Raw genomic sequence first — 27,608 nt, 5'->3', positions numbered from 1 at the left:
GCCAGTCCACCAGAGGTAACAATCCCACAGGAGCTAGGCCATCGGGGCTGCCAGGAGGGATAGGGGTCGAGCTGCGGAGGGCAGGAAAGCGGGGATCAGAGAGCGCTCTCTGAGCACAGGGGGGGAACTGAGAACTAAGGCAGTGGCTGGCAGGGGGCAGGGGCCGCGCCTGCCCTCCAGAGCCACTGGACTCCCATTGCCAGAGGCATCCCCGGCCCCTGCTCCGCGGCTGGGTTTCACAGAATAACGTGCCAGCCTTGCAACAGCTGCGCCCTGTCTGAAATTAGCTCTACTGAAAATCAACAGCTGAGCAGCACCAAGCAGCCCGCCCACCCCACGGGGAGAGCCGAGGGGGGAAGAAGAGAGAGAGAACTGACACCAGGCAAATCCCCCCTCACACCCACCCCCACTGTGAACGCAGAGGAAGCGGCTTCTCCCTCCACCCTGTCCCCATCCCCCAGCTCTGGGCTGTAACAAGTGCAAAGTGCATCCAGCCACCGTGGATCCCCGGGGCCCCTGCTCTGCTCAGCGTGTGGGGAGGGTGCCTGTGCCCCAAGTGCCCCCGGCCCCTCCACTCCGCCAGCCAGGGGGCTCGCCTGCAGCCATGCCCGCTGCTGCTGTGGGCGTGGAGGGGGACACCCGGGGTGGGGAGAGCCAAGCTGCAGAGCCAGCACAGGGAGAGGGAGTCGGGGGAGGGAGCCCCGCCCCAGGCTGCTAGGTTGGGGGGGAACGTGTCCCTGGAGCGTTTCATCACAGGACGTAAAACCTTTCGCTGGAGATTGCTCCGTAACGCCTGGGGGCTCTGGGGCACCCCGGGGAGGGCTGAGACCCTGCCCCCCACCCCCAACTACAGCCTCAGAGCCCCCGGGCCGAGCCCCCTACCCCAGCCCCCCACCCCCAACTATCACCCCCCCCTCAGAGTCGGAGTCGCCCCGGGGGGGCCCCCAGCCCCGCCCCCCCCTCAGAGTCGGAGTCGCCCCGGGGGGGCCCCCAGCCCCGCCCCCCCCCTCAGAGTCGGAGTCGCCCCGGGGGGGCCCCCAGCCCCGCCCCCCCCCTCAGAGTCGGAGTCGCCCCGGGGGGGCCGCCCACCTTGGAGTAGAGCCCCCAGGAGAGCTCGGTCTCGATCACCATGACGACGATGCCGAACATGCCGAAGATGAGCGCGTAGTCGCTGAGGCGTTTGCGCTTCTCGAAGAGCGCGCGCCGGTGCCCGAGCCGGTAGCCGATGTTCTGGTGCTTCCGCTTGGGCGCGCGGGCGAAGGCGCCGGGCGCGGGCGGGCGGCGGGCGGGCGGCGGCGGCGCGGGCGGGCCCCCCCCCTCGCGGGACACCACGATCTCGGGCGGCGGCGGCGGCGCGGGCGGCGGCGGGCCCGGGCCGAAGGGCTGCAGCGGCTGCCCCTCGGGCTCGGCCTCCAGCAGGTTGCGGCGGGAGGCGCTGAGGCGGCTGAGCGGCTTCATGCCGCCGCCGCTGTACTTGCAGGAGCTGACGGCGATCTCGGTGAAGGGGTTGCTGTCCCGCCGCGGCGCCAGCGGGCTGGGCTGCCGGTGCCGGGGGCCCGGCGCGGGGCCGCCCGGCGGCTCGCTCAGGGCCCGCTGGCTGCCCGGGCGGGCGGCGGGCGGCGCGCCGGGCGAGGCGTGCAGCAGCCGGGGCCCGGCCCGCGGCGGCTCCTCGGGGGCCCCCGGCGGCGGCGCCTCCATGCTGAGGGGGGCGGGGGCCGCCTCAGCGCGCGCCCCGCGGCGGCCCGTGCCCGGCGGCCTCCCTCCCGCGCGCGGGCATGTGCGGGGCGGCGGCGGGGGCGCGGGGCGGCTGGGCGGCTTCGCCGGGGCTGCGCGGCGGGCGCCTTGTGCTCGCCGGCCCCGCCCCCCCCGCGCCCGGCCCCGCCCCCTCGCGCCCGCCGGCGCAGCCTATTGGCCGCCCCGCCCCGGCCGCGGGGCGGTGCCGCGCCTGCGCGGAGCCGGCGGGCGGGGCGGGAGTTGTAGTTGGCCGCCTGCCCGGTAGGGGCGGGGCCCAGCCGCGGAGGGGCGGGGCCTAGGGGCGGGGCCCAGCCGCGGGAGGGGCGGGGCCCAGCCGCGGGAGGGGCGGGACCTAGGGGCGGTGGCGTCTGCTGGGAGCGCCCCGAAGAAGGGGACGGGAGGGGCAAGGCGAGGGGGTGCATGGTAGGGGCAGGGGGCCTAGGTGGGTTGGGTGCATGATGAAACCAGGGGGTGCATGGTAGGGGCAGGGGGGCCTAGGTGGTTGGGTGCATGATGGAACCAGAGGGTGCATGGTAGGGGCAGGGGGTCTAGGTGGTTGGGTGCATGATGGAACCAGAGGGTGCATGGTAGGGGCAGGGGGCCTAGGTGGTTGGGTGCATGATGGAACCAGAGGGTGCATGGTGAGGGCAGGGGGCCTAGGTGGGTTGGGTGCATGATGGAACCAGGGGGTGCATGGTAGGGGCAGGGGGCCTAGGTGGGTTGGGTGCATGATGGAACCAGGGGGTGCATGGTGAGGGCAGGGGGGCCTAGGTGGTTGGGTGCATGATGGAACCAGAGGGTGCATGGTGGGGGCAGGGGGTCTAGGTGGTTGGGTGCATGATGGAACCAGAGGGTGCATGGTAGGGGCAGGGGGCCTAGGTGGTTGGGTGCATGATGGAACCAGAGGGTGCATGGTAGGGGCACGGGGCCTAGGTGGGTTGGGTGCATGATGGAACCAGGGGGTGCATGGTGAGGGCAGGGGGGCCTAGGTGGTTGGGTGCATGATGGAACCAGGGGGTGCATGGTAGGGGCAGGGGGTCTAGGTGGGTTGGGTGCATGATGGAACCAGGGGGTGCATGGTGAGGGCAGGGGGCCTAGGTGGGTTGGGTGCATGATGGAACCAGGGGGTGCATGGTAGGGGCAGGGGGCCTAGGTGGTTGGGTGCATGATGGAACCAGAGGGTGCATGGTGGGGGCAGGGGGTCTAGGTGGTTGGGTGCATGATGGAACCAGAGGGTGCATGGTAGGGGCAGGGGGCCTAGGTGGTTGGGTGCATGATGGAACCAGAGGGTGCATGGTAGGGGCAGGGGGCCTAGGTGGGTTGGGTGCATGATGGAACCAGGGGGTGCATGGTGAGGGCAGGGGGGCCTAGGTGGTTGGGTGCATGATGGAACCAGAGGGTGCATGGTAGGGGCAGGGGGCCTAGGTGGGTTGGGTGCATGATGGAACCAGGGGGTGCATGGTGAGGGCAGGGGGGCCTAGGTGGTTGGGTGCATGATGGAACCAGGGGGTGCATGGTAGGGGCAGGGGGTCTAGGTGGGTTGGGTGCATGATGGAACCAGAGGGTGCATGGTAGGGGCAGGGGGCCTAGGTGGTTGAGTGCATGATGGAACCAGAGGGTGCATGGTGAGGGCAGGGGGGCCTAGGTGGTTGGGTGCATGATGGAACCAGAGGGTGCATGGTAGGGGCAGGGGGCCTAGGTGGTTGGGTGCATGATGGAACCAGAGGGTGCATGGTGAGGGCAGGGGGGCCTAGGTGGTTGGGTGCATGATGGAACCAGAGGGTGCATGGTAGGGGCAGGGGGTCTAGGTGGTTGGGTGCATGATGGAACCAGAGGGTGCATGGTGGGGGCCGGGGGCCTAGGTGGTTGGGTGCATGATGGAACCAGAGGGTGCATGGTGGGGGCAGGGGGCCTAGGTGGGTTGGGTGCATGATGGAACCAGAGGGTGCATGGTGGGGGCAGGGGGCCTAGGTGGGTTGGGTGCATGATGGGGGCAGGGGGGCCTAGGTGGGTTGGGTGCATGATGGAACCAGAGGGTGCATGGTGGGGGTAGGGGGGCCTAGGTGGGTTGAGTGCATGATGGAACCAGAGGGTGCATGGTGGGGGCAGGGGGTCTAGGTGGTTGGGTGCATGATGGAACCAGAGGGTGCATGGTAGGGGCAGGGGGGCCTAGGTGGGTTGGGTGCATGATGGAACCAGGGGGTGCATGGTGGGGGCAGGGGGCCTAGGTGGTTGGGTGCATGATGGAACCAGAGGGTGCATGGTAGGGGCAGGGGGTCTAGGTGGTTGGGTGCATGATGGAACCAGGGGGTGCATGGTGGGGGGAGGGGGGCCAGGTGGTTGGGTGCATGATGGAACCAGAGGGTGCATGGTGGGGGCAGGGGGCCTAGGTGGGTTGGGTGCATGATGGAACCAGGGGGTGCATGGTAGGGGCAGGGGGCCTAGGTGGTTTGGGTGCATGATGGAACCAGGGGGTGCATGGTGGCGGCAGGGGGGCCTAGGTGGGTTGGGTGCATGATGGAACCAGGGGGTGCATGGGTTGGTTGGGTGTCTGGTGGGGGCCTAGGTGGGTTGTGTGTGTGGAAGGGGCGCAGGGTGGCTGGGGTGCATAGGTGGGTTGGGTGCATGGAGAGGGTGGGGGAGCACATGGGTGGAAGTTGAGGTGGGAGCAGGAGGTGCATGGGGCAGAGTGAGGGGCACTGCAGTACAGCAGGGACTGAATTCCTTTCCCAAGTGCCCCAGAAGCAGGAGTTGGGCAATTCCTGCACAGAGATTTGGGGGAGCAACCAGACCCCTCATTTTCTCTTTGTTCTGCCCTTCTCCTCCCACTGTGGGATCTGTTTGAAACTGGCCCTGGGGGTTGGGAAGGGGATGGGGAGTGACTCACTAACCCCCCCCCCCCATCTATTCAGCCCCTTGCTCCAGTTGTGGTCGCCTCAGAGTGACAGAGAGGCTCTAAGTGTAAAGTGGCATGGATGTGACCACACTCACACCAGTCATTACACAGTAAAGACTCGTGAGGTGAGGCAGCTGTCTGGTCTGTGAGAGGCCTGGGGATGCCCCCCCCCATCCCTCAACCCATCTATCTCCCATCTGGTCTGTCAGAGGCCAGCATGACCCCCAGGGACTGTGAAATTGTAACAATACTCTTTGGACTTAACGGATGCAATCATTTGATATTTGGAATGAAACCACAGAAGCGGGTCAGGTTGCCGTAGGGCTAGAGGAGGGTCCATCAGCTCAGAGACCCATTAGAACATCCCATTCAGTCCCCTCTCATTTACAAATGCAGGTTATAAAGTTATGCTGGAAATTTCATCCCAGTGGGCCCTCATAAGTCTTCTACACTCAGGGTATGCCTTTCCCCACACTTGCAATGCGGTCACTTCTGGGGAGGGGCATAGCAGCACTTTAACAGCATACAGCAAGGCTAGACAGCCGTTGAAAGACATCAGCTGAAACTGCAGGGGGCTTTTGATTGATGCAGTGGGATTAGCAGAGTTAGAACTTGGCTGGGACAAGAGATTTCACAACCTGCTTTCTGGGGAAAGTGCCATGGGATCCCTGTCTGCAGCAGCTGCACCCCGGGGACTGCTTCAGGGGGAACGAGCACCCTCTACTGAATCACCTCACCGTTTTCTCCAGGAGCGCAGGCTGGGTGTGAGTTGGCCCTGTCCTGCTCAGCTTGGAGAGCTGATGGCAGATCACAACCTGAGTAGAAATGGCTGCTTCAAAAATAAGCTTGTTCTGGCTTCATGCTGTTGGTACCAAGAAATCTGCCCCCTGCCTTTCTCATCTGGAGCCAGTCACGTGCAGGTAAGTGAAACATCGATCATGGTCACTCCAACCAGCAGGAGCGTACTGGATTTGCTTTTGCTCAGTGTAAAGCGCAAGAGGACTGAGCCACGGGTTGGAGAGCGAACACTGTTAGCAAGGGGGCATTGCTTCGGCTGTGAAGCAAGGTAGCTTTTCAGGGAAAGGAAGACACATCTGCGGTCCCTTTCTGTATGCGGCATGCTTCCATCTGCTTCCTGCCTTTGCAATGCTCAGACCGGGATTGCTGGTATCTCCTGTGCTCTCCTGTGGTTTTTCCAGTGGCCCGGCTGGACTCTTGGCGTGTTTTCTACCTGCATCTCACGGGCGACATCAGGCATGTTTGGGTTGATCTAGCCCCGTGTAACTCTGATCCATCTGCTCAGGTACAATAGATGCAGATGCCCCAGCCCCCGTATGTCCACACAAGGTGCAGGGGAGAGGCAGAGGGCTGCTTTAGTTAAATGCAGCATTTAACCACCTCAGAGGCCTCCATCCCCTGCGAGTGGTTTGGCTGCAGACGCCAGCTCACTATAATTACATTTTCCATGGCATTAAATATGGATGGTTCAGGTTCTGCTGTTTCCACTCCGGGCTTGATTGTGCCAAGCAGCAGCCGCCAGCCGCCAGGATCCTTGTCTTGTTCTTGGAGGAATTTCATTTAAAAAATGGCTTTTAATTGCACCTGCTATTAGCTGGCAGTACCGAGTGAATGGCCGCACCCGTCTCCAGGCTGGCACTCCCACTGCTCGCAGTCTGGGATGGCAAACTCATTCCTCATGTGGGCGGGGGGGGGGGGAGCAGTAAACGTGGGCTAATTCAGGGTGGGGGTAGCTGGCTCATCCAAAAACCAGGTAGGTACCCGAAGCACCGCCTCTCTCTCCAGGGCTGATGAACACGTGGCTCTTCAACGACCATCCAGTCAGATAAAAGAAACACGGCTCATCATGGGCAAAGTCTGGCTGGGAAGCAGAGGAGCATCCTGGTAGCAAATGCCCGAGCTGCCAACTTCCCAGGTTCCCCAGAGAAGAGAGGATAAGGGATTAATAACGTCACAGCGCCCCCCTTCCCATTGGGCCCTGATCCTGCAACGAGCCCCTGCACAGCTCATCACAAGACGGGGTCTTCGTTTCCTGGAGGTTAGTAACAACTCAAGGGAGCTTAAAATTAACATTGTTGTGACTGGCTGGCGGCCTGTGTGTGCGCGTACTTGTACAATCCCTGCCCTTTGCTGGGTAACTGTGTGTCATAGGTGCTATACTGTCTCCAGCTGAAGGAGAATCTCCTTCAGGCCAAGCAGCAGGTGAGCTGGGATCTAGAGCATGAGGATCCATGTTCTAACGGCAGTAGCTGCCGTGAGTTGCCCGGGGCAATGGCTTCGTTACGCTGTTTTAAGACCCACACTTCTTTGGCTTTGTTGATCATCTGCAGGTTAAACTCCTAATTCAGGCCCCGATCTTGCAGGCTCTTAGGAACATGCCTGGCTGTCTGTGCTGAGGCCAGCAGAGTGCTGGCGTGCAGCTCATGTGTTCGTATCTGCGGGATCAAGCCCTCTCTTTACTGCCCGAGTGCTGTTTGCAGTGCCGCGTGTAGAGAGCCAGGACCCACTAGCCCATCTCTCTCCCTGCCTGCTCTGCACAAGCCCCATGCTGCCAGCACAGCAGGGGGATCACCACAAAGAGAGCCGTTTCCACCAGGAAAATCTTCACAAAATCCCACAGCTGCAGCATCACTGGGCCTCTTGCAAAACCTCCTCTTTATGCCTAAATCAACCCTGCGGCGCCCCCGGAACATGGCAGTCAGGGCCAAGGCCGAGCTCCGAGCGGAAGAGCAGCTGGCACGGAGCATGGCAATGCCATGGCCTGTCTGAGGAGCGGGACTCTGCTTCAAGAGATGCCCCTCACCTCATGGAAGCTAAGAACATAAGGAAGGAGAAGGGAGGCAACATGCCGATGGCTGAGCTCCATGTCCCTCCGTCTGCCTGGCGCACACGTGCAGGACATGGAGGGCCAGCTGGGTCCAAGGGGCCGCCCCACAGTGGTGCTACCTTAAAGCTCTGGCTTTATCGCAGAAGCTGCCCCTAATTGATGGGGGGCGTATCCTCTCAGGGCAGCTCACTCCCAAACTGTCCATTCTAGGGGGGGGCCTGGAGCATCTGTCCCACTACAGCAGCTCCCAGGCTGGTCGTAACCACGGTCAATACCTGCCTGCCTCTGCCCCATGCCTGGGAATGGGCCCCTCCTGTGGTGCTTAATGAGGTGTGCGGCAACCCCTCCTGGCACATCTGTGCCGAGAGAGACTCCCCCCAATGGCCGTAGTGGGAAGCCTTGCCCTACGCCCTCCCTTTCTCTGCTTCGTGCCCAGTGCTTGCCCCATCTGCCAGGCCAGGCGTCCGCTTGTGTGCACTGGCTCCCCCTTTGCTCCATCTGCATGGCATGAGTGGAGATCTAGGGGGCTGTGCCAGACCCCCCCTTCCTGCTGGTGCACCCTCCCATTACTTTATGGGGGTCTTTGCAGATCGAGCCCCGTGCCATGCCCCCTCCCCCACCCCAGGCTCCCTCCTGCCCGCGCTGCACCTCGGCAGCTCTGCGCTGGGATGCAAAGGCTGTTCGCATCAAGCTCTGCCTCTTCCCGGCGCTGCCAGCACCTGTCCCCTCCACCCTCCCCAGCTCTAAGCAGACGCTGCGGCTGCCCATTCCCCAGCCAGGGGAGGAGGGGGCAGCCTCCCCTGCTGAGATGGGGCACATGCCTCCCCAGCAGCGCTGTATGGCCTCAGGGTGCCGAATGCGAGGAGTCCCAGCTGATGCATCCATAAAGGTGAGTTAAAGGGTTGCCATGGACACTGCCTCCTGCTGCTATCGCTCGTGGGGACTCAGCCGTGATCGGCAGGAGGCGGATGCCTGCCCACGGGGCTGGCACGGGCAGAAGGGCTGGGCCAGGGACAGAGGGAGTTGGGTGCAGGAGGGAGCGGATGCCAATCCAGCTATCGCTAACCAGCCGATACCCCACATCCCCAGCTGGCACTAGGGTGGGCTGTTTGTCTGCTGCCTGGGGAGGGGGTCCCTGCATGGGCAGGGAGGGCTCTGTAGCTTGACACATACCACGCCAGCACGTTGTGTCCCCGCCGAGTGGGGCCTAAGCCTCTGGGAGGGGAAATAGAGCAGGAGGGGGAGGCTGCAGAGTGGTTAACGGCCATCCCCCATCTGCCCCCTGCCAAGCTGTCTCCCAGAGATGGGGCCCAGGCCTCTCCCGAGAGGATGACCCTGCCCCAGGAGGTCCCTGCTCAGTTCAAGGGGATGCTGCCCCTTTAAAGAGTCTCCCGTGGCTGCTGCGATTATATAACATCTCCTCTAATCGCCTTAGATGTGATTTTTGACAAGGCTGATGGCAGCAGACAGAGGGTGGGGGTTATGGGCAGCAGCTGGAGACAGGAGTTATGGAGCCCCTCAAGGCCAGCTCGGAGCAGGGGGCCTGGTCCCCCAGAGCTCCCGCCTGCCCTGACACAGGTCCCACAACCAAGCTCCATGCTGCTGAACAAGGGTTGGCTCCTGGGAGTGGTCTGTGGGGGTAGCATGGCAGCCTGTCTCCATCAGCCCACGGTGCGGAGCGCTTACCTTCACTGCAAGCAAACAGAAGCCAGATCAAACTATCAAACACTTGCTGCAAGGTTGCATTGAATTGTGGTTTGATTGCTTAGTCCCCAGAGCAGTAACACCCAAGAACCCAAAGCCAGAGAGAGACAAAGCAGGCTGCTCACAGGGCAGACACACAACTGACCCCACCCTGGCTGGCTGGCTCTGGTCGGCCAGGCTTCCCTGCAGAATGCCATAGGCTGCACGAGGAACAGGAATCCCCTGACATTTAAAGCAACAGCTTACAATGTCCATATGCCACAAGAGCCACCCCACATTTGGGGTTCTCTCCCCTCAGGCCCCTAAATCACTGGCTGTTTGCTTCTGCCTCAGGGACTCATCCACAAAGCTGGGCGTTGAACCCAGCTCTCCCCTGCCCCAGCTCAGCCCTGAGACCCGGCCCAGCCTGTCTTCACCATCTTGAGAGGGGCTGGCAAACGCAGTCGCCTTGCCCAAGTCCCTGCTGCTTTCCCCTCCTGGGCCTCCAGGCTGCCTTGTTGGGCCGCCCCACCCAGGCTGCTGCAGGTGCGTGGGTGGACTGGCCCAGGGGCCGTAGATGAACGTGGCCCCCGAAGCTCCCCCTGCCATCGGGTGCAGGGACCTTGAGCGACCCCACCACTCTCCGTCAGACTGGCTTGGCTGGGCACCCCCAGACCCAGCTGCCTGGTCAGTCCTCCCTCCCCCAGGCTGGGAAGGGGCACGACTGGACCCAAAGCTCAGCCCAGCCCTGCAGTAACCGCATGCCCTACCATGGCACTGAGTGGGGGCTGGGCTGTGCCGCTCAGCACCCCCAGCCCAGGGCTCCCCAGCAATGCGAGTGTGTGGCTGGAAAGCCGGGGGCAGCGAGTGAAAGCAGTACAGCTCCCACAGCGAGAGGGGCTGCAGGCCCACCCGTCCTGCAGCTAGTCCCGCCCGGGGTCTCAGGGCAGCCCTGCTCCTAGACACTGCAGCGGTCCTGGCCCAGGGCTCCGGGAGCTCCCACTCTCACGGGCTCCCAATGCAGCAATGCCCCACAGCAAGGGCACGTGAGTCACAGCTCCTGCCAGCCCCAGAATGTGGCCCCTGTGAAAAATGAACTGGGGGGGGGGAAGGGGAAGAGAGGGCTGCACAGCCCCAGCCCCCTTTCCCCCCTCCGGGCAGTATTTAGGTCTAGGACGAGGGCTGCTGGAGTCCAGCACAGAACCCCCGGTCCCACTTATTACCTCGGAGCAGCCCATGGGGCAGTGTCCTCCAGCCCCACCCTGACCCAGCCAGCTGCTCCACAGGGAAACAGGATTGCAGTTGTTAGTTATTAGATTGGCTCGTTCTGCTTAGGACGTAGCTAATCCATAGGGAATTGCTTGCAGCAAAACTATTAACCACAGCACAAGGCGCCCAGCTGCCATTCCCCCGCCGCACCGGCCCCAGGAGTTAAACCGCTTACCCATGCATGCAGGGCGGGGGACTCCTGGCTCTCGGAGGGGTGCAGGCTCAGCATGGGGGCTGGGGCAGTTGGAGGGGCTGTGGCTCCAGCCTTTGATTTTCCTCCCTACAGATCCAAACAAACCTGCCTCCGAAACCCAAATAGGAACACCCACCCCCCCAACCTGCAGCGAGGGCTCAAACTTACTTTAACTTTTGTCTGGGCTGGTGACTTCCTCGATCCAGGATGGCCCCAGTCTCCTGCCCCTGCTAGCCCAGCCCTGAACCTGCCCCCCCCCCTTTGCTGGTGCCCCTCAGTCCCAACCCACAGTCCTCCTTGCCCCTCCACCCCCTGGAGCCAAGTGGGTGAGATGTGGACAAATATTCACTAGGGACCAACAGGCCATATGCTCTGGCCTCAAATGCCGTGCTGGAGACCCACGGGTTGGTGCCTAACACTGACATGCCCTCACGCTGGGGGGCTGGAACTCTGGGGCCTGGAGTGTCCCCCCTCCTTTTAGAAAAATGGGGGACCATCAAGTGCACCTTGATCACCCCCTGCCCCCGAGCCCGCCAGTCCCCTGCCCCAGAGGGGAATGGCCCCGTGTCCCCTGCCCCACCCCCTGAGCCAGCCAGTCTGGGCCTGGAGCCGCACAGGAGCTGGTCCCCCCTAATCCCCCAACTACTGCGCCAGCGAGGATATTGCTGCTCGGAGAAAGCCGAGGCCCAGTGGCTGCACCGTTGACAGGAGGCCACTAGAGAGAGCCGCAGATTCAGCCAGGATGCACCTGGTCCCAGCACCAGCACCCGGCTGCAGGTAACCGGGCCAAGGGGCAGGATGGGGCCGTGCTGTCTGGGAAGCAGCTCCCAGCAGGGACTGGCAACGCTCCATGAACCCGGCTGGCAGCCCGAGCTTGCGGGGGGATAAATGCAACTGAACCCCCGCCCCACCATCTCACTAGGGCTGCCCCAGTTCCTGCCCAGACAGGCTCCTTCCTGCCATGCTGCGGGCCCCAGGCCTTCAGCCCACAGGGGAGAGCCCCCCCATTGGTGAGCCCCATAAGCACAAGGCTCTCAGCCCCGCTGGAGCAATTCATGGACCAATGGAAGGAGACATCCTGTCTGCAGCTGAGAGCACTGGGGGTTGTAATGGGCTTGGCACTGCCCTGCTTCCCTTCCAGCCAGAGGCACCCCAAACTCCCACCCTTGCACCTAACTCAGCATTGGGGCGCAGTGCCCCCCGCCGGTGAGAGTGCCGCTCACTCACCAGCCTCACAAAATCGTAGACTGGAAGGGACCTGGAGAGTTCATCGAGCCCAGCCCCCCGGACTCATGGCAGGACTAAGTATCATCTAGACCGGGGGTTCTCAAACTGGGGGTGGGGACCCCTGAGGGGATCGTGAAATTATTACATGGGGGGGTCGTGAGCTGTCAGAGGCTTGCTATGTGAAAGGGGTCACCAGTACAAAAAGTTTGAGAACTACTGATCTAGACCATCCCTGACAGGGATTTGTCAAACCTGCTCCTACAAACCTCCAGTGATGGAGATTCCACAACCTCCCTGGGCAATTTATTCCAGTGCTTAACCACCCCGAGAGTCAGGAATTTTTTCCTAACATCCAGCCTAAACCACCCTTGCTGCAATTTAAGCCCAGTGCTTCCTGTCCTATCCTGAGAGGCTAATGAGAACCATTTACCTCCTGCGACAGAGAGCCAGCCACCGGACGTCCTTGGGCAGTGACAGTGCAAGCTGCCTCTGGGGAGGGGGTGTGAATGGCTGAGCTCCACCACCCAGGCAGCCCCTCCCCCAGAACCCGGCACCATGGGGGCTGGGATTTCACCCCATTTTCACACGGTAAATAACGGGCGCACACGGGTCGGCGTTTCTCACCTGTCAGCTTTATTCCAGGGGCAGCGACACCTCATTGCTCTGGCTCCCCTCGTATCGACACCTGTCCTGGCGCTGTGGGCCGTGATTAGCGCACCCAGAGGGGGAGCTACGTTCCCAGCGGAGGTTTGCAGCAGGCAAGGTGGATGGACATGAGCGGCTCCGGGTCCCCGTGACGCAGAAAGCAGTGCAGAGTGGAGCAGGCTGGTATATAGGCACCCATGACAAGGCACAGACAGCCGCCGCCACAGGGGGCATGAGCCGTCTGGGCACAGTGGTGCAGGGAGGCTGGCAGCTAAGCAAGGGGCAGTGGTGCTGGGCATCATGGGGCAGGTGATGGCAGCCTCAGGCCACGCTGCCAATGAGCGGGGATGCAAAGGGACCCGGTGAGACGGGACCGAGCGGCCTGGGCCAAAGCCAGGGGTTCTCAACCTGGGGGTCGCGAGGTGTCAGCCCCACACACAGGGTCACCAGTACAAAGCATTTGAGAACCACTGGCCTGAGCGGTGGGCGCTACGCCCTCTGGGGGCAGACAGGGCAGCTACAGCTCGTTATAACAGCAGAGCCCCTGCTCTGGGTCCCATCCCGGGGAGAGGGATTGCCCCGGAGGCTGAAGACAGGGCAAGGGCCCAGGGACCTGCTCTGGGGTCCTCTGTTTGGTCTCAGTGCAGGGTGGTCCCGCAGGGCGAGAGGCTGAACGGCACCTGCAGCAGGGCAGCGTGCAAACCCCCTGGAACGGGCTCTGAAAAGAACCACAGGAACTGGCCTTCTGCCCTCATGGAATGGAGTCTGGGCGCAGCCCCACTCAGCGTGCCTGGCCCTCACCTGCAGCACCTCCCACAGCGGGGTCCCAGCCCGGATGGGGCTTCCTGGACCCCTCCCCCCTGCAACGTTTTCTTTGGTCTGAGCCCTGCGCTGTGCCTGGCCTCTCCTCCCGCTGCAGGACGCTATAATTTGCTGTAGATGAAGTGCAGCAGCTTCTCCAGCTGGCTGTCCAGGGAGAGCTCATCCCCGTCGTTGGTGATGACCCAGTCGAAGGTCACGCCCTGGTCCAGGCCGCACTCGGACTCTGCGTTGTCCACCCCTGGAGAGGAGCAAACCCAGAGATGTGAGCTCCCTGCAGATGGACTGGGGCAATGGACAAGCACCGTCCCCCCTGACCCGGCGCTGGCCCCAGCACTCCCAATCCTGGCTGGATGGCCATGAGCTGCGGCCAAACGGGTGAGGGCACCAGGCAGGGATGGCACAGCCAGGCAACCTCTGTGGAGCCAGCCTGGAAAACGGCTCTTCCCTAGCGCTCCTCCTCCAGCCTTGGCTGCTCCACACAGCTCAGCTGGGGGGGAGGAACCAGGGGGGCAGCGGCAGCTGGGGGTGCAATACGGCCAACCCCAGGGAGTCTTCAAGCCCCAGGAGTCAGGGAGAATCTCCACTCTCCCTTAGAGACCAGAGAAGTGCCCAGACTCATAGTGTGCAGGGAAACAAGACCCGAGCGTGACAGAAAGGCTCAGAGGCCGCAAGGCGAAGACCCGAACCGCCCCCACACCTCAGCATTTGCTGGTGCCTGGCTCGTGATGGCTGAACACGGAGCAGAACCTGGCAGTTCTCAGCCGTTGTCGTTACCCCAAGCCGGTGCCACTCACCCACTATGAACACCCAGTTCCTCCTCTTCCTCGTCTCCTCCGTCGCGACCACCCGCACCAGCTGCACCGCGGCCCCGTACACGTCCTGGAACCACTCCACGTCCGACAGGCGCCGCGTGTCACTCACCACCTGCGCGGGGAAGGAGATGTCATGGGGGGGGGGGGGGGCTACCGGCAAGGGGGAGTGGCTCCTAGTTGCCCCTCCCCCTGGCTGGCCCCCTCCTTACCCAAACGGGCTGCGTTACACCCTCCACCACGATCCTGCAGAAGAAGCCCGGATCTGTGTTGCGTTTCTCCTCCCCCCAGCGGATCATGTCCTTCCGGTAGGTCTCTTTGTAATCGCTGGCGTCCAGCAGCCGCTGGAAATCCAGCCCGTGCTCCTGCAGAGAGAGAAGAGGTGGCCCTGAGCCTGGGCTCAGCCGCTCCGGGCGCCTCCTGGGCCGCAGGGGGGGTGGCAGGGCAGTACCTTGGCATACTGCTCCTTGAGGGGTCCCGACAGCTGGAGGATGGCGCAGACATCCGGCCCCAACCTGCCAGAGGGAGGCACAAGGGGTTGGAGGGTGACGGGCAGCGGCCCCGATTCCTGCCAGGCCCACGGGAAGAGAGAGATGCATTTCCCCCCTACCCCAGCAGTTCCCAAACGTTTATCCTGGGGACCCCTTTCACACAGCAAGCCTGAGTGCCACCCCCCTTATACATTTAAAACACCCGTATAAATGCTGGAAGCAAAACAGGGTTTGGGGGTGGAGGCTGACAGCTCACAACCCCCCAAGTAATAACCTTGCGACCCCCCAGTTTGAGAACCCTTGCCCTACCAGCACCCCGGTGGTGGGGCAGCTGGGGCTGCTGCCAAGTCAGAGCCTCACCCTGATCCGGGGGGTGCCCCGACCCTGGGGGGCTTCCCAGGGCCAGACTGCGGCCAGCAACGCCCCCCCAGGCCTTAGACCCCCACTACCACCCGATGGGGGTCCCGATACAAGCACCTTGGCTTAGGTGCCCCCCACGTGGTGCCCTCACTGCCCCCGCCCCTCGTGCTGCCCCATATCGCCGCCCCGGGCTCCTCCCTCCTCTCCTAGCTGCGTCACGCCACCGCGGCCTCCCCCGGCCTGGGTCGCCGCGAACCGAGCCACCCCCAGCTCCGCCCCGGCTCCCCACCCCCGGTCCCGGATCCCCCGGTCCGGTCCCTGCTTCCTCCCCGCTGGTCCAGTCCCGCTTCTGGCTCCCCCCCGGTCCGGTCCGGTCCCGTTCTGGCTCCCCCCCCCCGGTCCGGTCCGGTCCCGTTCTGGTCCCTGCTCCCCCCCCCCGGTCCGGTCCCGGTTCTGGCTCCCCCCCCGGTCCGGTCCCGTTCTGGCTCCCCCCCCGGTCCGGTCCCGTTCTGGTCCCTGCTCCCCCCCCAGGTCCGGTACCGGTTCTGGCTCCCCCCCCGGTCCGGTACCGGTTCTGTATTTCCTCCGCCACGAAGTCCTTGCCCGACTTCCTCTTGCCGCTGAGCAGCAGCACCAGCCGCGGGAGCCCGGCCATGGGGCTCTGACACCCCCGCCCGCGCAGCGCACGTGGGCCCGCCCGGGACAGACCATCCGGGCCGGGGGGGGCCCCGAAACCGGACTCCCCTACGTGGATTCGAGCAGCCGGAAGCTCCTCCTCCTCGGGCCCGCCGTGGTACAGCCCGTTTTCACCCTGCCGCCTACGTGGTGAAACCCGATTACCCCCCGCTGGACATGGGCCGGCCCATCCCAGGCGCTGCTGCCCACGAGGGGGAGCGCTACCACTGCCACAAGAGAGGGGACAGTGGTGCATCCCGGAAAGGGGCGGAGTCACGTCTGCTGGGGGAGGAGCCTCCATAGCTCCTCCCCCTGGGTATGAAGGGGACCTGGGGGCTTGGCCTCGCCTCGTGTTACGTCCGATCCCCCAGCCAGTCCCACCCCCGCCCGGGCAGCAAACTCCATTGGAAACAGACCCCTCCCCCCAGCACAGCGCCCCCTACGGAGCCCCCTGACCCTGCAGCACAGCGCCCCCTGCGGAGCCCCCCACCCCCCGCACAGCGCCCCCTGCGGAACCCCCCTCCCCCCAGCACAGCGCCCCCTCCTGGGCCCCCCTCCCCCAGCACAGCGCCCCCTCTTGAGCCCCCTCCCCCACAGCACAGCGCCCCCTGCGGAGCCCCCTGACCCTGCAGCACAGCGCCCCCTGTGGAGCCCCCCTCCCCCCAGCACAGCGCCCCCTCCTGGGCCCCCCTCCCCCAGCACAGCGCCCCCTCTAGAGCCCCCTCCCCCGCAGCACAGCGCCCCCTATGGAGCCCCCTGACCCTGCAGCACAGCGCCCCCTACGGAGCCCCCTGACCCTGCAGCACAGCACCCCCTACGGAGCCCCCCTCCCCGCGCACAGCGCCCCCTCTTGAGCCCCCCTCCCCCAGCACAGCGCCCCCTCCTGAGCCCCCCCCATCTGGAAGCTTCCTGCACCGCCACTGAGGGCTAGAAACTTACTTTTTCTTTACAGGGGAAGGCTGAAGGCGGGGGTCTGTCACTGCAGTGCAGCCGGATACCAAGGGCCCCTGCCAGGGCTGGGCCACGGTGCTCTGGTCCCCTTGTGCCGGGGGCTCCGGGGGGCTGCAGCTCTCTGCCCATCTCAGTCCCAGCATGGCCTAGCTCCAGCTCCGATGGCCCTGCCGAGGCAGCAGAGCCATGGGGCAGCTTTTGTCAAGGTGAGATCTGGCCCTCCAGCCCTTTAAAACCAGCCACAGCTGTGGGGTGTCCAGCTGCAGCCCAGGGCAACCACAGCAACCCCCATGGCTCCAGCCAGGTGCCGAAAGCAGCCGCCCAGTGCAGCCCGGAGAGCAGGGGCAGGCGCCAGGGCCACGGGATGGGAGCTGATCGAGGGCAGCAGAAACGAGGTTTCCCCACACTAAGGGCCACGGGTGGTGAGAAGCCTCAACCCTGGGGCGTGTCCAGGGAACCCCCACCCCATGGAGCTGGGAGGAGCCAGCTGTCCCTGCACCCCAGAGGAGACCAGGGCTGGGGAGCCAGAGCGAAGGGCCTGGCTTACAGGGAGGGGGAGAGCTCTGGCCTGGGGGGCCAGGCTGGACGCAGGAATCCCTGGGTGGGTTCTCTGGCCTGGGCTATGCGGGGTGGGGTGGAAGACGACAATGGGCTCTGCTGGGCTGACGTGGGGCAGGCTGGCCTGGGGCCCACGGGAGCGGAGGGCCTGGGAGTGGCGAAGGAGGCGTCTCACCGGGCACTGCCTGAGCCATGACTCTGGCTCTGGCATCATTTGCTGGGCTCCACCCCCAGTCCCCCAAGGAAACGGGCCCCACGGCAGCGCTGCCCAGGGAACCGTGTGGGCGGGCGGGCAGGGTGCTGCCGACCCTTGGAAGCTGCTCCCCGGCCCCAGTGCCCCAGGGTGCACGCAGCCCCGCCCCACTCAACAGCGGCCAGCCTCAGGAGCTTCAAATAAACAGCGAGTTTATTTGTTTCTAGCAAAGTGCAACATCACACGCGGGGCAGTTAGTGCCGAGGGCGCCTGGCTGGGGAGCAGAGAGGGAGCCCCACGTGGCCCTCCAGAGGGCGGCAGGAGGTGGATCTGGCATGACTCGGTGCAGGGATGGTAGTGAAGTGGGCACAAAGCCAGGCCGCAGCAGGGGGGCACCGTTACCAACCCGCGGTTGGGTGCACGTGGGAGCTCGGTCCCCATAAACCCAGCCCTGGCCCCATGCCAGGGAAATCAGGGGCCCCTTGGCACCTGGAAGGGACAGAGCAGGTGGCAGGGTGCCCTGGGGAGCCCTTTGGCACAGCACCAGGGGAAGGTACAGGCTGTGGGCAAAGCATTCAGGGCCCCTGCTGTCCCGAGAAAACCCCCTAATGCCCCCATCCTTTTGTCACGGCTCAGCCCCCCCAACTCAGCCATGGGAAGGGGCCTCTCTGCCTGACGGCAGGCACAGGGCATCGGCTGCATTGGCATCTCACTGGGGTGTGCTGTTTGCAGAGCTGGCGCGCTGGGCAGGGGCTGACGGCTCTGATCAAACTCTGGCCGTACGGATTTAGAGGGGGCACGCCCCTGCTCTGGCATCACCTTCCCCCAGGGGTCACCCCCTCCCAGCCCCCCCTAGCCTGGGACACGGCGCAGCAGAACAAACATCGCATCCCTCCAGGGCTCTGGCTGCTGCCCCTACACACTACAGGGCTGGCTGGGGCCTGGCTGGGCTGGCGCTGCCTTCCCGGCTCTAGCCTTTGTCTGGCGGGCTGTTCTCCTTCCCGCGGGGGCCGTCCCTGTCCCGTGGGGGGCCGTGCCCATGGCGCTCCTTGCTCTGCTGCTTCGCCCGCCGCCGCGCTCTCTCCTTCCTGGCGAAGCTGCAAGTCCGAACGCACGGGGCGGGTTAGTGGGGAGGGGCTCGTGGGGAGCAGAAAGGGCAATGCCCCCCGGCCTCCCTCCTCCTCCCCCCCACACACACCGGGGAGCCCGGCTCCCCTCCCCTGCGCGCACAGAGCCACCTCCGCTGCCTCGGCTGATGGTGCCACGTGCCCACCCGCCGTAGGGCCCGGGTGGGGAGCGGAAAGGGGGCAGGCTCACCCGTCCCCGCCATAGGGCCCGGGGGGGAAGGGGGCAGGCTCACCCGTCCCCGCCATAGTGCCGCAGCACATACTCCTCGAAGTCATCGGCCGCCTCCTCATCGCCCTGCTCCCGCTCCGCCAGCTCCTCCAGCAGCTCCTCCACGTCCTCCACGAAGTGGCGGAAGCGCAGGTGGTCGTGGGCGAAGGTGCCGTCGCTGGCGAAGGCGCCATCGAGCCGGGCTGCCAGCCCCACGTAGTGCTGCCCCCAGCCCAGCCCGGCCATGTAGCCCTGCAGCAGCTGCAGGAACTGCCCCTTCTGCACCGGTGCCAGCTCGGCCCCAAACAGCTCCAGCCCCTCCTGGCGGGCGCAGTCGGCCACGCCGGTGCAGCCCTGGGGCGCCCGGTACCGCTGCAGCCGGGGCGGCTCCCAGAAGGCGTTGTGCTCGTGGGGCCCCTGGAGCGCCCCCTTCCCACCGCCCGCCCGACGCTGCCCGTTCTGGTCCTTGGCCGGCTTGGTGTCCCGCAGCCCCTGGCGCTTCGGGGGCTTGGCACCATCCTGCTCCCTCCTCTCCCTGCCCCCTGGGTCCCCGTGCCGGCGCCTCCGCTCCTCTCTGGTCTCCTGCCTCTTGTGCCACCCACCCTCCTTCTTGTCAGCTTTGGGTGGCTCCAGCCAGGGGGGGCGGGATGGCTCCGTGGCCCCTCTGCCTTCCCCGCCGCGCCCCCCGCTGTCGGTCTGTTCCCAGCTCTCCGCCCGCTGCAGCTCCTGTGCCAGCCGCTGCTCTATGCCGGCCAGCTCCACCCGCAGCTGCTCCGTCCCGCCCGAGCCCTGGGCTCGCTGCAGGGCCTCCTCCAGCTCCCGCCGCACAGAGCCCAGCAGCCCACGCTGCCTGGCCAGCTCCTGGGGCAGCAGCTGCTCCTCGTGGGGTCGCTCTGCAGCCAGCCCCTCCCTCGGCCGCGGGGTCTCAGCCTTGCCCTCCCGCTCCAGGCCCTGCAGCTGCTCCCGCAGCTCCCGCAGCTCGGCCTGGGCGGAGCGGTGAGCCTCGGCCGCCTGCTGCAGCGCCTGGTGGAGCCGTGCGTTCTCCCCTGCCAGGCTCTGCTGCTGGGAGCCGACCGACGCCTTCTCCCCCTCGCTCTTCTGCAGCAGGGCCTCGAGCTCGTCCTTCTGCGCCTGCGGACACCGGGGGGGTCAGGACAGACGGGTCCAAGCCTGGGGGAGGCAAACCGCCGCCCGGCTGACCCAGGGCACTGCCCAGTAACCCACCCCCCGGTGCCCCCTGCCCATATCTGCTCTGCCTATTTGTTAGGCTCCTCCCACCCAGATACAGCAAATGGCTCGAGCTCTGTCCATACGTCCCCCCAGCACAGGCTGGAATTGCCCCGGGAGCTCAGCCGGGGGCCATCCCAGCACACAGAGCGGGCGAGCCAGTCACAGACACGGCAAGGGGCGACGTGTCCGCAGGGCGATACTCCCGGACACCACACGGACCTGCTGCGGCTCACCCCGAGGCAGCTGAGCGCCCTGGCCCCACTAGGAGCTGGCTCTGCCCTTGGCCGAGAGCTACAGCACAGACAGGATATGATGCAGCCAGTGCCCCCCGTGGGCTCCCCCCAAGCACCCACCTGCAGCTCTGCCTGCATGAGCCGGATGTCCTGGTTCTCCTTGGCCAGCTTGTCCAGAAGCAGGCTCATGGAGTGCAGGCTCTGGGGGTCCCCAGCCATGTCCAGCGGGGGCTGCTGCAGCCAGTCCTGCGAGCGAGGGTAAAAGCTCGACTCTGTGACTGTACCAGGCACATGAGAGCTAGGACGCCAGGGTTCCCCTCCCAGCTCTGCCCCAGCCCACCCTGCCTCCCTCTGTGCCTCAGTTTCCCCAGCAGGATGGGGCCAGCGGGCGGCAGACCTCACTGCGGCGCTGGCTACCCCAGGGGCGGGAGGGATCTCACGGTGGTATCGCGCAGGCCTATGTGCCCGGGAAACAAAGGCAAGGAGGCCTGGGGCTGCATTTCCAGGGCCCCTGCTCCCCCCAAAGCCAATGCCGGGGACACCCCCCTTGTTCAGCAGTGGGGTGCCAAGCTAGTCTCAGGCCTGGAGACCTCCCCTCGCCACATACCTTCACGCCAGCAGCCAGTGGCTGCTGCTCCCCATCTGGGATGTCCCCGGGATCCATGCTCTCCATGGGGCCTGGCAGGAAGGAAGGAGAGGAGAGGAGATTTGAACAGCCGGCTGGTCTGTGTCCCAGCAGCTCCACACAGGGGGTCGGAGGGGTGTCAATGACACTGACCCCCCTCACCCCCTAAGCGGGGAGTCTGGGGGTCGGAGACAGGCGGAGGCCCGGTGAGCGGGGCTGGAGCAGCGTGGCTCATCAGTGAGGGGGAGGCCCCCCAGTACTTACCATCCCCAGGGTCGTAGATGGCACCTGGGGAGAGAAGTAGATGGTGAAGGAGACGCCGGCGTCAGCCCCATCTGCCCCCCAGCAGCCGCAGGGCCTCACTCACCGGAGAAGGCCAGGAGCCCGATGCCCAGTAGCGCCAGCACGCCCAGAAGGCATGAATTCACACTGAGCCCGCTCTCCCCGTCACTGGCTGCCTTGGCCCCACGGCGCTCGGCAGGGCCCCACGGGGCCTGGCGTGAGTCCTGCGGCTGCTGCCGGCGCAGACCCTCGGCATCATCCTCACTGCTGCTCCCCTCCTCCTGCGGCTCCCCTGCGGAGAGTGAGAGGAGCCCACCGAGAGTGCCTCAGGGAGCCAGGCCCCGCCCCCAGACACTCGGCCCCGCCCCCACTGAGCCAGGCCCCACCCCAGCCACTCAGCCCCACCCTCACTGAGCCAGGCCCCGCCCCCAGACACTCGCCCCGCCCGCACTGAGCCAGGCCCCGCCCCCTGACACAGCCCCACCCTCACTGAGCCAGGCCCCGCCCCCAGACACTCAGCCCCACCCCCACTGAACCAGGCCCCACCCCTGCTGAGCCAGGCCCTGCCCCCAGATACTCAGACCAGCCCCCATTGAGCCAGGCCTTGCCCCCCACCACATTCAGACCAGCCCCCTGCTAAGCAGCCCCCACCATTGAGCCATGGTTCCCTCCCACACTCTCTCTCCCCTGAGACAAGCACCTACTGAGCTGGGCCCCCCCAACACTCAGACAGGCTCCCCACTGAGCTCTCTGCAGAGGGGTGGGGGCTGTGCACCAGTCTCTGGGGGGTGAGTCCTGCACAGCACCCCTGTGGCCCAACCCTGGAGCCTGTCCCTGGAGGCGCCCAGTGACTTGGGACCCACCTGCTCTGCCAGTGGGCGCGGAGCCTGGGGTGTTGGTGTCAGAGCCCAGCTCGGAGCCTGGCCCTTCCTGCGCCTGGATCTCTGGCGCCTCGTGGCCCAGTGCACCAGGCCTGGGGGAGGCTGCTGGGCTTGGGGTCTCCCGGGGATACTCCTCAGAGTCCTGGGGACAGAGCGACGCTGTCAGGATCCATGCGCTGCCCACTCCCATGTGGTCCCCCTCCCGGGACGCAGGCAGGGCACCCTGGTCCCAGCAGACAGGAGCTCTGCAGAAGAGACCCCGGGTGGGGCTGCGTGCCCTGGCTGGGCTGGCACCTTCCCCCATCACGACAAGGCAGCTTGGGAGCCTAGCTCTAGACTCCGACCCCCGACATCAGGGATTAGTTAATGATGCATACTGGCCTCGTTACCTAGGCTGCCAAAGCTAGCACCCCCCTTGCTGGGGGACGGATCTGAGCATCTAACTACAAAATCCAGCTGCAGGGCTATAATTCCACCGGCGTCTGCCGTCGCCCAATCTTGGTTGGGTGCAGGGATCAGGGGAGCGAGCCTGGATCCCCGCGTGCAGCTGAGGGCCATGTTCCAAGCACTACCAGCTAATGCACCAGAAGCACCAACTGTGACCGACGTCCATCTCCTCGTAACTCTCTCCTGTGGGCAACGTTCCCTCTAATTTTTGACAGGCCGTGTGTGCAAAAAATTTCTTCTGTGCAAATTGCTGGGTGGGCGGTGTTTCGCCATGTGCACGGGGTTTAGGAGCCATGCGCACACGCACACAGCTTAGCGGGAACGGTGCTGCGGGTGCTGGGTCCTTACAGGTCCAGCCAGCAGCGGAGAAGCATGCGGTTTGGCTGGTTGGTCAGTTGTGCTGATTGAGCTCTCTGAGTCGATGTACTTAGCTGAACAAAGAGCCGGTTCAGGGGTGACTTGATCCCCGCTCTGAGGATCTACCTGGGAATAAATATTAAATCAGGGGCTCGTCCATCTAGCAGAGGAAGGTCTAACCGGAGCCGTGGCTGGGAGTTGAAGCTAGACAAATTCAGACTGGAAGTCAGGTGTAAATATTTAACTGTGAGGGGAATTAACCATTGGGTAGTGCTGGGTTCTCCATCACCGAGTGGCTGGTTTTCTAACCGCTCTGCTCTAGGGATCACTTGGGGGTGGGTCTCTGGCATGGGCATCTGTGACCCTCCCTCAGTAAACGTACCTTGAACTCAGCCTCCTCAGGACTGGGGGACGTGTTCAGCTGGGAGCCTTCACTCTTCTTGCCTGGGGAGGCGCTGGCTGGGGAGAGACGGCCTCGTTAGCATCCAGCGGCCCAGAGGGCAGCGAGTGGGGAGGCCAGCGTGTCCCCAGTGCCAGGGGAGGGGGACGGGAGCTAGGGCCCCTCTTGCCCAATGCAGAAGCCCTGCTGGGCACCTGTGGAAGCCCCCCACCCCCTCCGCCCCCAGCCAAAAGAGGCCCAGGGATCCTCTCCCTCAGCCCAAAGTGGAAGAGAGAGCTGAGAACCCAGCCAGGAGGCCAGAGCAACCCATGGGGCCAGGGATGCGCCTGTGTCAGGCAGCAAGTGGGGGAGGGCGCGGGGGGGCGGGGCAGGACAGGGAGATGGAGAGGAAGAAGGACTGGGCAGGGTGAGAGGGCTGGGGGGGGGCTGGGGGCAGACAGTGAGAGAGCTGGGCAGGGCAGGGGGGCTGGATGGGGGGAAGCCGGAGGCAGACAGTGAGGTGGCTGGTCAGGGCAGTGGGGTGGGAGTTGGAGGCAGACAGCCGGGGGGCTGTGCCGTGCAGACGGGCTGGAAGCCGGGGACAGACAGCCCAGGGGGCTGGGTAGGACGGGGGTGGGGGGGGCTGGGCAGAGGGAAGCCGGGGGCAGACAGCCAGGGGGCTGCACTAGTGGGGCTCATCCCATATCTGCTCCGTTCACGTGCCCGTGTGCGCACCCTCGGTGTGGTGCCCCTTGGGGAGGGTGTGTCCTGATGGCTCCTCATCTGCTGGTGTCTGGGTGGCTGCGCCCAGCTCTGGGCCCACGGTTTCCACGGGAAAACCCTGGAGACACAGAGGGCTGGTTACCCCAGTGCCTACCCACCCCCCGGTGCTCCCCAGGCACAGCCCAGCCCTGCCCTGCCAGGGACAGGGGGCAGCAGGGAAGACCCTCGGATGCTGAAATGAGAGTTCCTGGGTTTCAGATCCCCACCCCCACTACCCCCTGGGATGTGTTCGGGGCCCATGGTTTGGGCCTGGACCCCATACTGCCACAAACCCAAGGGGGGGGGCAGCACGACACCCCTTGCCCAAGAGCAGGCAGCTCGGAGTCCCCCAAGACCTGCTCCCCTCGCCAGAAGGGCAGGGATTTAGGGAGTGCTGGTAAAGGGGGTCTCAGCAGCTGGGTGTTCAGCAGAGGCCAGGGAAAGCCCCCTACCCCCGAGGAGCTCTGCACCCCAGGCCAGCGGGAGAAGGAGCAAGAACCGAAGAGACCAGCTTGGCCAGGGCAAGTTCTGGGCCCCCCCTTGGTACATCTCCACCCTGCAGCCCAGGGCCTTGTCCTGTACCCCGGAGCCTGCGATCACCCAGCTGTTATCCGAGTCCCGCGAGTCCAAGTTCTCAGCCATTCCTGCTCCGGTCCCAGGACAGCCCGGATCCCACCTGCAGGACAGAGGGGTCAGTGCTGGGGCAGCCAGCAGGGACCTGGCTGCAGTGACCTGGGACTACGGCCAGCGTGTGGGGCCAGGGGAGAGACACTGCCCAGAGCACACGGGACAGGGACTTTGCCAGGCTCTGGGTACCCAGCTGAGGCTCTGCCCTGGGTGATTTGACTTGCAAAGGAAAATTTACAAATGGAAACAAAGAGATCTTCAGGCCCTGTTTCCGTGCAGCTTGGCCTCACAATGGGAGCGGGAACGCCGTGTTCCCACCGCTGTGCGACACAGCTCCAGGCCAGACGGCAGCCAGGAAGAGACCCCACCCCCGCTCTAACCACTGGGCTTTATTTCCCACCTGAGCTGGGAATAGAGCCAGTAGGCTGAGCTGCCAGCCCCACCTGCTCTCACCCATTAGTCCCCTCTTCCTTGCAGGGGTCGTGGGGTCAGGGTGCCTGCACTGGGAGGGCCTCGGAGTGTGAGCCCCCGTGCGGGTTTGGCACCGTTGATAACACAGACCCCTGGTCCCCCAGCCAGGCACAGTGTGGGGAGGGCAGCCTCATTCCCCGGGCAGGTTCTGAGGGCTGGAGATCAGGGGAAGGGGGCAGGGAGGAGCCAGCTGCTGCATTCCCCTACCCAGCTGCCAAGGAGCCCTGGCCCACCCCCGGGGGCGGGGGCATTCCCAGCTGGCACAGGACATGGTGTATGAAGCCCCAGCTGGCTGAAGACGACAGCTGGCAGCCCAGAGAAGGGGAGGGAGTCCAGGTGCCAGGCTCCTCAGACTCGGGCTGGGACTGGAGCACCAGGTGGTTCTAGAGAGAGGGGTCACTCCCCATTGCCCTTTCTGAGCTCCCTGCCCCTGGGGCTCTTGGGATTTCACCCAGGAGCTTCCTTCCCACCTGGAGCAGACCTCACCCCAACTGCCCCTGCAGTGACATCACAAAGCAAACTCCATGACATCACAATGTTTCCATGACAGTAAGATGAAGTCACACAGGTTTGGTTCACATAAAAGGAAGAGCTGGGCTGGGAGGGAGCCCTTAATAGACACACCGATGGCAAGCAGGACAGGGGGCGCAGGGAGCCAGGACTCCTGGGTTCTATTCCTGGCTTTGATGCCACAGACTCACTGTGTGACCTTGAGGGAGTCCCTTCCTCGCCATGTGCCTGGGTTTCCCCATTAGTACAATGGGGATAAAGATCCTGCCCCTGTCCTGGGGCAGCTGTGAGGTTTGGGCTCTCCCACTTCAGCACCAGCCCAGGGGAGCGCAGGAGTATGCTGGCTGCAGCCCTGCCCTCTCCAGCACTCGCTCTCCCAGGGCAGGTCACCAAGTTCTCAAGAGAAGCAGGAAGTGCCCCAAGGTGAGGAAAGGGAGGAAACGCTGCAGGCAGGTGAGACCCAGCTGGGCCCTGCAGAATGCGGGTGCAGCCTGAGGGGGCCCACAGCCCAGCCCCTGGGGTGACTCAAGAGGGTCTACAGCAGTGGTTCTCAAGCAGGGGTCCGAGGCCCCTCGGGAGCCGAGAGCAGGTTTCGTGGGGTTCTCCAAGCATGGCCAGCGTTAGACTTGCTGGGGCCCAGGGCAGAGAGCCGAAGCCCCACCGCATGGGGCTGAAGTCCGAGACCCTGAGCCGCCCCACCCCGCAGGGCTGAAGCCGAAGCTGACTGATGTAGCTTCATGGGGGCCCCGTGGCATGGGGACCCCAGGTAATTGCCCTGCTTGTTACCCCCTAATACCGGCCCTGGCTTTTGTATGCAGAAAACCAGTTACTGTGGCCTAGGGGGGCCGTGGAGTTTTTATAGCATGTTGGGGGGGCCTCAGAGAGAAAACGGTTAAGAATCCCTGGTCTACAGCACGACTTCAAGCATGAGCCAAGCTTCCTGGAGAGCTGCCCGGGGCACCCGTCTCCCCACACGGTCCTGTTCCCTGCGCAGCCCCCACCCTGCATTCCCCTCGGCCCAGCCCCTGCCTCCCCTCCCCCTCCCGATCCCCATGCCAATGACACCAGTTGCAACATGGGAAAGCGACACGGGGGAGCTATTTTTAGCTGCTTTTAACGCAGTTGAGCAGGTGGAAGTAGAGATGGTGACGCTCCATCTGCCCCGCGGCTCCATGGGGACAGGGCAGCTGCAGCTCAGCACGACGGGCCCCTGGGCACGGCTGGGCAGGGGGCAGGGGGCTGCCATTCTGTCCCCTGCTCCCCGGACGCTGCACAGCAGCCGTCTCTGCTGGCAGCGCCTCACGGGAAGGAAGTGGCAGAAACGAGTTTATCGGAGCCGGGCGGATGAGACTCCCTCCCCGGGGACGCCATGGCAGCGGAGCGGGCGCACTGGGAGAGCGACGTGGGCCGGCGGGCACAGCCCCAGGGGCCAGGCACAGGGCGAAGGCCCGGCCCGGCGAAGGGAGCCCACAGCCACACTCGCGCCAAGGGCACCGTCGGGCACCTTGGCCCGGCGCCCGCTGCAGGGCACTTTCAGGGCCCTCCCTGAGCTGGTGAATCGAGGGGGCCCCTAGCTAATCTCACCCAGCGCAGGGTTCTCGGCCTTGCAGGACCCCCGCTCCCAGCCAGCCCCTCTGCCCACTCGGGAACAGGACCCCAGGCTGGGCGCACCGGGCCGGCAGGCGCAGATCCCCCCCGCTCACCCCACTGGGCTGCGTGCCAGGGGCCCACCCAGCTCGGGCTCAGCCGCTCGCCCCAGACTATCCTGCACCCGCCGGGGAAGGCGCCCAACCCCCGGGGGTCCTCGCCGAGCACCGGCCCGCCCGGCCGCGCCCCTGGCCAGGCCAGAAGGGGGCTGCCCTGGGAACGGGGCGATGGGACCTGCGAGACCCCAACCTCCAGCCCCCCGGGACGCGGGCTGCAGCCGGGCCAGGGTCTCCGCTCCCCGCGGCCTCACTGACCTGCTCCGGGCTGGCGGGGGGCTGGGCCGGGGGGGGGCCCGGCTCCGTCTCCCCGGAGGGTCCCGGCTCCGGCGCGCGGCAGCAACTTTGTATCAAACTCCGCCAGCTGCTCGCAACGCTCCGGGCGGGCGGGGGAGCGCACGTGACCCGCGCAGCC

General features: G+C 65.1%; 3 protein-coding genes and 1 long non-coding RNA gene across 7 annotated transcripts in view; 1 reads left to right on the top strand and 3 right to left on the bottom strand.

Moving 5' to 3' along the window:
- The window catches only part of KCNN3 (potassium calcium-activated channel subfamily N member 3), an 81,629-nt gene extending 79,931 nt beyond the window's left edge, over nucleotides 1–1,698 (bottom strand). The window contains exon 1 of the mRNA XM_074938970.1: nucleotides 1,090–1,698. Coding sequence (XP_074795071.1) covers nucleotides 1,090–1,698 — 609 coding nt within the window. The remainder of the gene's footprint in view (nucleotides 1–1,089) is intronic.
- On the top strand, nucleotides 1,088–6,464 carry LOC141977458 (uncharacterized). The gene is made up of 3 exons (XR_012636235.1): nucleotides 1,088–1,218; nucleotides 5,380–5,550; nucleotides 6,434–6,464. It is a non-coding gene; the product is annotated as an uncharacterized LOC141977458 (long non-coding RNA).
- Nucleotides 6,465–12,460: 5,996 nt separating this feature from the next.
- Nucleotides 12,461–16,758, bottom strand: PMVK (phosphomevalonate kinase). 2 transcript variants are annotated; one of them, XM_074938806.1, is made up of 6 exons: nucleotides 16,589–16,758; nucleotides 15,544–15,792; nucleotides 14,575–14,638; nucleotides 14,336–14,488; nucleotides 14,109–14,238; nucleotides 12,461–13,552 (listed from the first exon to the last, which is right to left on the bottom strand). In XM_074938806.1, the coding sequence occupies exons 1-6, from the start codon at nucleotides 16,741–16,743 to the stop codon at nucleotides 13,416–13,418; spliced, it is 888 nt and encodes a 295-aa protein (XP_074794907.1). In that variant the 5' UTR covers nucleotides 16,744–16,758; the 3' UTR covers nucleotides 12,461–13,415. The 2 variants fall into 2 exon arrangements, with proteins under 2 accessions (XP_074794907.1, XP_074794908.1); XM_074938807.1 differs by lacking the exon at nucleotides 16,589–16,758 and having other exon boundaries at nucleotides 15,515–15,717.
- Nucleotides 16,759–17,561: 803 nt separating this feature from the next.
- Nucleotides 17,562–27,608, bottom strand: PBXIP1 (PBX homeobox interacting protein 1). 3 transcript variants are annotated; one of them, XM_074938800.1, is made up of 11 exons: nucleotides 27,452–27,606; nucleotides 24,465–24,558; nucleotides 23,856–23,961; nucleotides 23,124–23,200; nucleotides 21,920–22,079; nucleotides 21,142–21,348; nucleotides 21,039–21,062; nucleotides 20,757–20,827; nucleotides 20,270–20,395; nucleotides 18,712–19,817; nucleotides 17,565–18,448 (listed from the first exon to the last, which is right to left on the bottom strand). In XM_074938800.1, exons 2-11 carry the CDS (start codon nucleotides 24,522–24,524, stop codon nucleotides 18,322–18,324), a joined length of 2,064 nt encoding a protein of 687 aa, XP_074794901.1. In that variant the 5' UTR covers nucleotides 24,525–24,558; nucleotides 27,452–27,606; the 3' UTR covers nucleotides 17,565–18,321. The 3 variants fall into 3 exon arrangements, with proteins under 3 accessions (XP_074794903.1, XP_074794902.1, XP_074794901.1); XM_074938801.1 differs by lacking the exon at nucleotides 21,039–21,062 and having other exon boundaries at nucleotides 17,563–18,448; nucleotides 27,452–27,608; XM_074938802.1 differs by lacking the exons at nucleotides 21,039–21,062; nucleotides 21,142–21,348 and having other exon boundaries at nucleotides 17,562–18,448; nucleotides 27,452–27,608.

Source organism: Natator depressus, chromosome 24 (genome assembly GCF_965152275.1).
Source record: "Natator depressus isolate rNatDep1 chromosome 24, rNatDep2.hap1, whole genome shotgun sequence".
Taxonomy (NCBI): domain Eukaryota; kingdom Metazoa; phylum Chordata; order Testudines; family Cheloniidae; genus Natator; species Natator depressus.
Note: the sequence above shows the minus strand (reverse complement) of the source record. Positions and strands in the feature narration are given on the sequence as shown.